This window comes from Electrona antarctica (genome assembly GCF_951216825.1).
Source record: "Electrona antarctica genome assembly, chromosome: 9".
In the NCBI taxonomy this organism is placed as follows: Eukaryota; Metazoa; Chordata; class Actinopteri; order Myctophiformes; family Myctophidae; genus Electrona; species Electrona antarctica.
In genome coordinates this window covers 30,860,145-30,869,647 of record NC_136790.1, presented here as the reverse complement: position 1 = coordinate 30,869,647, position 9,503 = coordinate 30,860,145, and the positions used below count along the sequence as shown (strand labels likewise).

Genomic DNA, 9,503 nt, shown 5'->3' with positions numbered 1-9,503 from the left:
GTATTCTCCTTCAATATTATAAAACTTAAACACCGTTTTATTTTAGAAATGCATTAGCCACTTTATTCACAATGAGCAAGTACAATTGTTATTTAGCTGGCTTCATATCACCATAAAGTTGTTCCTCATCAAAGTAGGTAGGTGCTACCGTGCTGCGAAATTCCTCATCCTCACAGCTGACATGATAATCTTTGGTATTCTTGAATGACTGCATCACCTAACTATGAGGTCCAGCCAGCCATAGCTGAATGGGTAAAGAGGCTGCCTGCAGAAACAGTCAATCCCAGCCAGGTTCAATTCCTGGCCTCAGCTATTATGAAGTTATTCACCCTGACGGACGGGCCCTGAGTGCTAATCACATCAGAACCATCTGAGCAGCCATCAGCTGGGTGAAGTTGAAAACTGAAAACCTCACCAGCCCCTCTCTGCATTGCTTTGAGGTTGAGGTGAGTACAGTTCCCATACCACCAGGCAGTTATCATGATACTCTCCTGTGGTACCTGGCCCCAGGCCAGTGGGCCCATACCAAACTTCTTCATTCACCTGAAATAATGGTGTTGCTGTGCTTTTGTCATTACTTAGTCAGTGTACAATACATGCCAGATGAGTTTCTCAGGGAATACAATACATACATCATGTATCCCAGGTGAGTTTCTTAGTGTAGATGCTGAGGGATTTGAAGTTGCTGACCCTTTCCACCACAGTGGCAGTGCCATCTATGTACATGGGGGTGTGCTCTCTGCTTCCTGTAGTCCATGCTCACTGTGTCAGGTTCTCTCTTGTAGGCTATCTTCAGGACTATCACTGTTGTGTCAAGTTGGAGCTGTGCATCGCCATGCAGTCGTGGGGTGTACAAGCCAGGAGTAGAGAATGGGGCTCAGAACCCGTGCTAGGGCGCTCCTGTGTTGAGGGGGGCAGAGATGTTGGACCCCATCCCTCCTCACCTCCTGGTGTCACTCTGACAGAAAGTCCAGGATCCAGCTCCACAGGCTCAGGCTGGGGTTGATTCCGGTTAAGTGTTAGTGGTGGTCTTGCTCAGGGACACTTCGACAAGTTCGACACACAGGGTGGGCCACAGGACAAAACTTCTGATTTCCAGGTGGCTTCTCTACCCAACCCATGCAGTTGCTGTCTGTGGCCTCGGTACCCAGGGGTTTATTTCCATTCGCATGTACTGGGAGAGTGCTGCACAACATTAAACAAATGGTACTATGGATGTCCAGCAGGGGGCAACCCTACTCTCTTTCCCTTGTTTTGCAGGTGGCAGATTCACTGAATGCATTAGATCAATGCAACATTGTCTACTACTAACATTTTCCCAAATGTCCACAACTCAATTTCAAATCAGCAAACTTGTGAGATGAGAACAAAGGGACAAAACTTACTTTTGTTTTTATTTTATTTTATTTTTCAAATCAGGAAAATAGAGACAGTTTATATATGTGTGTGTGTGTGTGTGTGTGTGTGTGTGTGTGTGTGTGTGTGTGTGTGTGTGTGTGTGTGTGTGTGTGTGTGTGTGTGTGTGTGTGTGTGTGTGTGTGTGTGTGTGTGTGTGTGTGTGTGTGTGTGTGTGTGTGTGTGTGTTAGACCAAAACTTTAATTCAGGTTGGTACTTGATACAAAGATAGAAAGTAAAGACAACATTGCAACACTGAAAACAAGCAATATTTTGTTATGTAATCTAATATTTATCTACATGAGGCTGTGAATGATACTACAAGTACAATCAACAAATATTAATTCAAAAACTAAACACGCACGCGTGCGCGTGCACACACACACACACACACACACACACACACACACACACACACACAAAGTAGTCTACAGATAAGCCTTTATGGCTACTGAGGCACAATTTGTATTTGAAAGATACTGCCTTAAGGAGATTAAAGTTATATAAAGTTCATCATAGTAGCTTACTGATCATGATATTCAATTTCATGTTTTTCTTCTTTTTGTTGATACAGTGGATATTGGATGCTGGTAATTTCGTACAGGGACCTAAAACTGATATAGAAATGATGAACTCACACATCTATTACACAATAATAAAGCATGTCCAATTTGTCCATTGAATGGGAGAGAAAGTGTGCAATAAACAGACACCCACAGAGGGAGAGAGGCCTTAGGAACCGTAGGGCCAGACAGCCAAACTGACTATTTAAGGAGAGCCATATTCTAAAGACCTAACAAACAATAAGCAGGCTCTTGCTTTTACAACTCTAGCATCTGCTCCCGATCTTCCTCCATCCTTTCCATCCACCCCTCCATGCCATAGCGAGCCCCCCTCCAAAAAGTTTGGACGCTTTTCTCTAAATAAGGCTGCCTTATCGTAGTTCCTGTCATTTCAGCCTTTTCCCAAACATCCCAAGCAGTGTCTGTGGCAGCAGCAAAGTACAGCCTGCACATTCTTTCTCCTTGTATGGAGAAATGCCCTGGACCTGCGCCGCCTCTGTTTGGGACAGCCTAGACTCGCCATTGGCTGGGGTAGTGAAGGGAGGGGCATGTGGGGACTCTGATGCTTTAAGCAAACTTTTCAGTAGGACTGCCTGTTTCCCTTCCCACTCTCTGTCTGAGACAAAAGGGGGCTTGAAGGACTCCGACAATTCACTACCTGAGACCAAGGTGAGATGGATTTGAGTTTTCTACTACTCTGTTGCATGTGTAGTTCAATCTCACCTCTGTTTTTTATTGTCATTTCAGAGCATTTGAAATCAGATTACTGAGTGTTCAGTTGTAAACTGTCAGTTGGGTGATGGGTTTGTTTGTGAGAGCTGGTTCAAAGCACCAGGTCAGCTGCTCCAGGGGTTGTCCTCATCAGTTGAAATAAGTAGCCTAACCCTTCATCTATTTTGATTGCTCTCTTTCTCTGTGTTCTCTCACAACACACACACACACACACTCACACTTGTGATTTAACAGCTGTAATTTTTGTCTTTTTATAGTCCGCTATACAGTACTACAGCTTGCGTCCTGCTTGACTATGTTTGGGGTCAGGAATTCCCTGCTCTTGGCCCCTCTAGTTGCTTACTCTGACTGTGAACAATGGTGACCTGTGGTCAGAGCTTTAGGGTGCAAGTTCACTAGCTGACTGCTTGATGACATCAGGTTGAGTGTGCGTGTGCCGGACACATGGGCTCTGTCATCCAAAGGGATGGGAGGACATATCTCAGTACAATCCCAGCTTCAAGCCCAACCGAACGATTGAGTCACTGACTTTGTTTGTTTTTTGTAAGTGGGGGGGGGGGGGGGGGCATGATTAAAGCAAAAAAGTCCATAGACTTGGCTGTCACATGACGTCAATGGGGGCATGCTGATGTTTGGCGGGGCATGCTGATTTTTGGCGGGGCATGTTGATTTTTGGGGGCTTGCTAAATTTTGGGGGAGAAAACATTAAAAGTCCATAGACTTGGCTGCAACATGACGTCATGTCTGAAAGTCAGACGGGGGGCATGCGCCTCTCAACATTTTTTTTTAAAAATAGTGCCACTCTGTGAAACACCGTTGACCCACATTGTCGAGAATGCTCAAAGGTTTTCTAGGAATTGGATTTTTTTTTGTTTCGTATATCCTAAAAAGGCTGTGGAAAAAAACCCTGTAGTGATGAGATTATCACACTAGTTAAAGAACTTAACGTGCTTTTTGATGACTTTAGATCGATTGATCAATAATTAAATTAGGCTAATTATGGAGATGCTGGAAGAATACACAAGAGAGAGATAGTGGGATTACCACATTCCAATGTTTCCACTTGAACTTGAACTGCTTTATGAAAGCCCCCAAGAAACATCTTAATGAGGTAGACCTATACTGCTAATAAGTTACATCACTGCAGCACATTTAAAACAGTCTGGAAAAGCAAGGGTGGTGGGGGTCACTAACCAGGGAGGGAGAGTGAAAAGTCTTAATCAGATTGGAGAATTCCTCTGTGCAAGAAACCCTGAAAGGGAGTTGGATTTGTTTTGCCTGCAGCTTCCTTGTTGACTGCGTTACATAGCAGCTGGGAGAATGGCTGGGCAGGTGTCCAGTAACATAAAGTACCTAGCAGTATTGTCACAATTACAACATTTAAGTTGATTCATTGTCAGACAAATAATTGCGATTAATGATTTAATCGTGTTTTTGCCATTGAACACTGGAACATGTGAATAAAAATTACATTCTGTTTGCCCTTTAGGCTTCGTAAACAAAAATTGCACTGTGCAGATATGACTTATAACTGAAATATACTGTATAAAGAAATGACTAGGACGGGAACCCCTTTTGGGGTTTGTACTTTTTACCCTTCAAGAAGGGAACCCCTTTTGGGGTTCATGTTGCTATGTTCAGAAAACATTTAGGCCTCAGTCCTAAATGAGTTAAAAATACATTGTAAAATTAGGTTATAGCTTATGTGTCACGAAGTGAAGTGGCATTGTAAGCTTGTAGATCTGTTATTTCTGGGAAATGTTTGAAAATGTATGAGCATTTGTCAACATGGAGACGATTATGCAAAAATAATTGTGATTATCTCAAATAATTGCGATTATGCAATTATACTAATTGGCCTACCTGTCAGATCACAAGAACTACAGATCACAAGTAAACACTGGTAACAGCCAGTTCAGGAGGAGTTGTGACATTGTTGTATTAAGTATAAACCTAATTTGTCATTCAAATGATTAAGACAATGCAGAGACTCTAGAGTCTGTACAGACTAAAGTGTACACTACTTGCAGTTGTAAATGTAGGCTAATATCCATTTGTGGGTGTATTGGGGGGATATAAAGGCTATTCTTGTCACTTGTGAGGTTACTTTGTTTACAGTGATCCAGTCCACATATTATTCACAAGCTATACTATACTGGACAGCGGAGTAGGTGATTGCTCTACTGTGCATTGGCAATACAATGTACACTATTGGTGAGAGCATTAATTTGAATATGGATTCACTGAGGGAGAAGAGATAAAGGACCATGTAAAGTAGATAGGCAAACCAGATGTAATTTGTGGGGGCGGCAGTGGCTCAGAGGTAGAGTGGCTGGATGTGAACCGGTTCCCAGTTCAAACCCAGGCTCCCCCAGAGTTAGTGTCGAAGTGTCCTTGAGCAAGACTCCGAACCCCCAATTTCTCCCGATGTGCAGGTTGGTGCCTTGCATTTATGTAAAGCGCCTTGGATAAAGGCGCTATATAAATGCACCATTTACCATTTAATTATCCCAAGCTTCGTGTGAAGCTTCTGTGAGTCATACAAGTCTGACATGATGGACACTTTTACCCTGTTAATAAAATAAAAAATGTCTGCAATTTGGCAACCCCAAAATGAACTCAGACCATGTGCTGCTTGGTAAGATTGACTTATTCACTTCTGCTGCTTGATAAGATAAGAAGGACTAGGCATATGTGCTTATATGATTTAATAGTTAATTTGCCATATAATCTATAGATTAAGAAAAAAACATTTGTACATATGGGTGAACTATTCAATTATAACATGGTACCACATGTTAACATCACCTCAGTGCCTCTGAATGCATGATGTCATACCTCAATACTGTTCTGTTCTTTTACATACGAACATATGAACAATGTGTGACTAAATCTATATCACAATCACCTGTTCCTTCCTGTAGAGCGAAATAGTCAGACATATTTGTCTGTTTAGCCTTCCCAGAATACATCAGAGAACACTAGATGCCAAATATACATATATATATACAATATATGTATGTATATATGGTGCATACACACGCAGATGCAGAAAGTATGCTTGCAGACCTGTGTTCGAGTGAAAACAGCTTCATAGTGATGGTCTAAATCTGGCTGCCTCTCAAGGTAACCCTGGTGTGCAGCAAGTGTCATTTTCATTGGTGGAAGAAGTACCGGCGGTACTCACATTGTTCAAGTATCATTACTGCAATGTGGAAATACTCTGTTACAAGTTAAAGTCTGGTATTAAAAATGTACTTGAGTAAAGGTATAAAAGTATTGGCATCAAAATATACTTAAACACTTAAACTTAAATACTTTTACAAAGGTAAAAGTACTAATTATGCAGAATGTCCCATTTCACAAGTTTTAAAATGTTTAAAAATCATTAGAAAATAGCAGATCTACAAGTTCACAACTCTGTGAACTTGAAAATAGCCAAAGTACTGTATAGGGCTGAAGTGGTTAATGTATGTTTTAATAATAATTGAAATCTACAAAATAACTAGTACTTTTCAAACAGTAAAAATACAACATTTGCCTCTGAGTCTGAGATGTAGTGGAGTAGAAGTAAAAGTATTGAAATGGAAATACTCCAGTAAAGCAAAAAGTACTTCAGAATTGTACTTACTTACTTACTTGTCACTAGTTTACTCTCATCACTGGTCATTTTCACAATCAACTGTGAAGTGGTCTGCAGCAACTCTGGTGCGTATTCAGGGAGAGTTTATTACCTCCCTTCTTCATAAAAGAAAGGTTGAGGAATGGCGAGATAAAAGCGAGAGGGAGAGAAAGGGAGAGGCAGACATAAAGAACAAGAGTCAGGCTGAGACTGACACTAGCGGAAACAATTTGTGAAATGAATGATTTCATTTTACATTTCATTTCAAGTTCAGAGGGAACTCGTTTGGGACAATCTTTGAATCCATACTGGATCAATGAACTGGGGCTAAAATAGCTGGAACATAATGTTCTAATTTTCAGTGTGCTATTGCAGAAGTTAGGGGGGAAAAGCTGTGGTTAGATAAATGGAATCCAATGAGTGTTATAAAATTGATGTTGGTGAAATTAGTAATGAGTGATATTCTTATGCAACAGTCATTCCTGACAAGAATATGCAATGGTGCTCTGCCAATTGGTGACCAGTGCATTGACTGCATGCCTGGTTTTACGGCGAGCCCTGTCTCCTCTATCTACATAAAGCAAAAACTGAAAAAGCATTGTGCGATCACTGTTGGTTGCTATGATCTAACCTGTGACCTGTACCTTTTGATAACCTGCAGGTCCACATCCAGCTACCACCATGTCAAGCAAGCGTGCCAAGGGAAAGACCACCAAGAAGCGGCCCCAGAGGGCCACTTCGAACGTCTTTGCCATGTTCGACCAGTCACAGATCCAGGAGTTCAAGGAGGCCTTCAACATGATAGACCAGAACAGAGACGGCTTCATTGACAAAGAGGATCTTCATGATATGTTGGCCTCCCTAGGTGAGGGGACCGTTGACGCTGTACTTCAGTTGTATGTTGAACTGTCTTGTAAGTTGTAACAATAGAAAGTGCTTTTTAACATCTGAAAATACATGGCCCATCTAATAACATAGGTTTGTGCCCCCCACCCCAGGAAAGAATCCCTCAGATGACTATCTGGAGGGCATGATGAGCGAAGCACCAGGGCCCATCAACTTCACCATGTTCCTTACCATGTTTGGAGAGAGGCTCAATGGCACAGATCCAGAGGACGTCATCCGCAATGCATTTGCCTGCTTTGATGAGGAAGGGTCTGGTGAGGCACAACAAACTGGATGTATTAGAGACAGAAAAACAGCAGACAGATAGATCGATCAGATGTGTGAAATGTTGTTACATGCATTTGATCTATATTGCACTTCATTAAGTACAACACAGCAACAAAGGCATGAATTAAATCCATGCCTTCATTAAAAAGGATAAGAATATGAATATTCCCAATGGTGTGCCATTTGAGACAATTCCAGGTGTCTTGGGATTTTGTGGCAACCACACAATATTGCAATATATAGAACTAAACAAAAAGTTATGAATATTACTGTATCAGTAGAGTGATAAGACTGATAACATGTTATATAGAGGTACTAATTTGCATGCATGGATATAGATACAGGTGTGCCTTGACAGGTTACTTTGATGCCCTTTGATGTGCCATGGGCACAAAAAGTTTGGAAACCACTGCATTAGCCTGGGGTTTAAATAGAGAGTAACGCATGTGTTCATTCATGTACGTGCACGTATTCCAGGTGTGATCCATGAAGACCACCTGCGGGAACTGCTGACCACCATGGGGGACCGCTTTACAGACGAGGAGGTCGACGAGCTGTTCCGCGAGGCGCCCATTGACACGAAGGGCAATTTCAATTACGCTGAATTCACCCGCATCCTTAAACACGGCGCCAAGGATAAGGACGACGAGTAGGTGTCAGTGGGGAATATCTGCCTTGCGTCCACAAAGACTCCACATATACTGCAACCCAAATAAATCCTTTCTTCCTACCTCATAGACACTACAGATCCCAAGAGAAATTGGCTAGGAGGAATAGTGAAATGAACGAAACCCATGAAAATATACTGGTAGCTGTACATGTCCTTTTGTGAGGCAAAAGGGGTCGATCTTCTTCATTCATATCTGCAAAGTTTTATGAAATGTAGGGACTTGGGATTAATTTGGGATCCAGGGCACTGTTCTGCAATACACTCCTTTTCAGCTTTTGTCAGTGCTGTTTATCCATGAACAGAGGTGTAATACAGTATTTGCAGCTTCATACTGATTCCTCAGAATCCTCACACTCATGTATGCAGAACCAGGATGGATGAAGTGTGTCAAAGCAAGCTTCAGCCACTCTGCTTTCATATGCTATTATATTACATAGCTGTTGCAGGACAATGCAGGGGAGGCCAGTTTGACTTTTGAGATTATATTGAATGCCAGTATGTGCATGAGCTGCCAAAGTCAGCACTATACAGTACATAAACAGCACAGAGACAATTAGCCCTCATTTTCTTTTTTTTTCTTTTTATGAAACGATATGTGCGGGAAGATAAAGACGTCTCATTGACCTTATGGTCCGTTGTAAAGTTTTGACAATCAAGTGTGGCTTATGTTGTGTGTTACCGTTTTGTGTATCATTCCAAGTTCATCTAGAAATTGTTGGTAGTAACATTCCCCCATGTACAATGCAGGTTATTGAAATATATGTCAGCACTTCTGATGGAATTCAGCCTTGAAAATTGTTCAGTCAAGGCTGTTGAACGGTCAGTGGTTAGGGATGCCACTGACCACAAGGAATCTTTGGCTGTTTGCATCTGTTATTGTATAGCGTTGGGAAATCAATGTACCATGTCTGAGTGAGACCACTGTTCCAGTCTTTACAATTCCAGATGTCACTTCAGTGCAACTTTACTTAATATGGAGAAAATTAAAATGTTCCCCATTCTCAAAATGTGTCATTTGTTGTGTGAAGTTGTGATAAGACTTTTAATGACCAGTTTCAGTGTCATGAAAGTGCCACTGTCTAATAATCCAACCAGGTACAGTATAATATGGCAACAGGGGAGTGGGTGGGGTCCAATGCCTAATGTCTTTCTATAGCCAATCCATACCATATCAATTTAAGAGCATTATTCAAATGATGCCATGTTTATTTTTCTTTGATTTAATATGCCTTTATGATTTGAGTATCAAACAACACTCAAGGAATCCCTTTGGCTGTGCTTTAATGGGCTGCTAACAAAATGCTTGGCTTGCACGGGGAATAAGTCAAGAAGCAAGAGCGGAATCTG

At 41.6% G+C, this 9,503-nt stretch overlaps 1 protein-coding gene across 1 annotated transcript; it reads left to right on the top strand.

Annotated features, from left to right (window-relative positions):
- The first annotated feature begins 2,519 nt into the window (after window positions 1-2,519).
- myl9b (myosin, light chain 9b, regulatory) lies at window positions 2,520-9,163 on the top strand. The gene is made up of 4 exons (XM_079509205.1): window positions 2,520-2,628; window positions 6,975-7,178; window positions 7,312-7,473; window positions 7,964-9,163. Exons 2-4 carry the CDS (start codon window positions 6,995-6,997, stop codon window positions 8,137-8,139), a joined length of 522 nt encoding a protein of 173 aa, XP_079365331.1. The 5' UTR covers window positions 2,520-2,628; window positions 6,975-6,994; the 3' UTR covers window positions 8,140-9,163.
- The last annotated feature ends 340 nt before the right edge of the window (window positions 9,164-9,503 follow it).

Bases quoted from the DNA above. Each gene is read 5' to 3' on its own strand.
- myl9b (XM_079509205.1), top strand. From the start codon at position 6,995: ATGTCAAGCAAGCGTGCCAAGGGAAAGACCACCAAGAAGCGGCCCCAG. The intron at 7,179-7,311 runs GTGAGGGGACCG...CCCCCACCCCAG, and splicing joins TGATATGTTGGCCTCCCTAG to GAAAGAATCCCTCAGATGAC. The intron at 7,474-7,963 runs GTGAGGCACAAC...CACGTATTCCAG, and splicing joins CTTTGATGAGGAAGGGTCTG to GTGTGATCCATGAAGACCAC.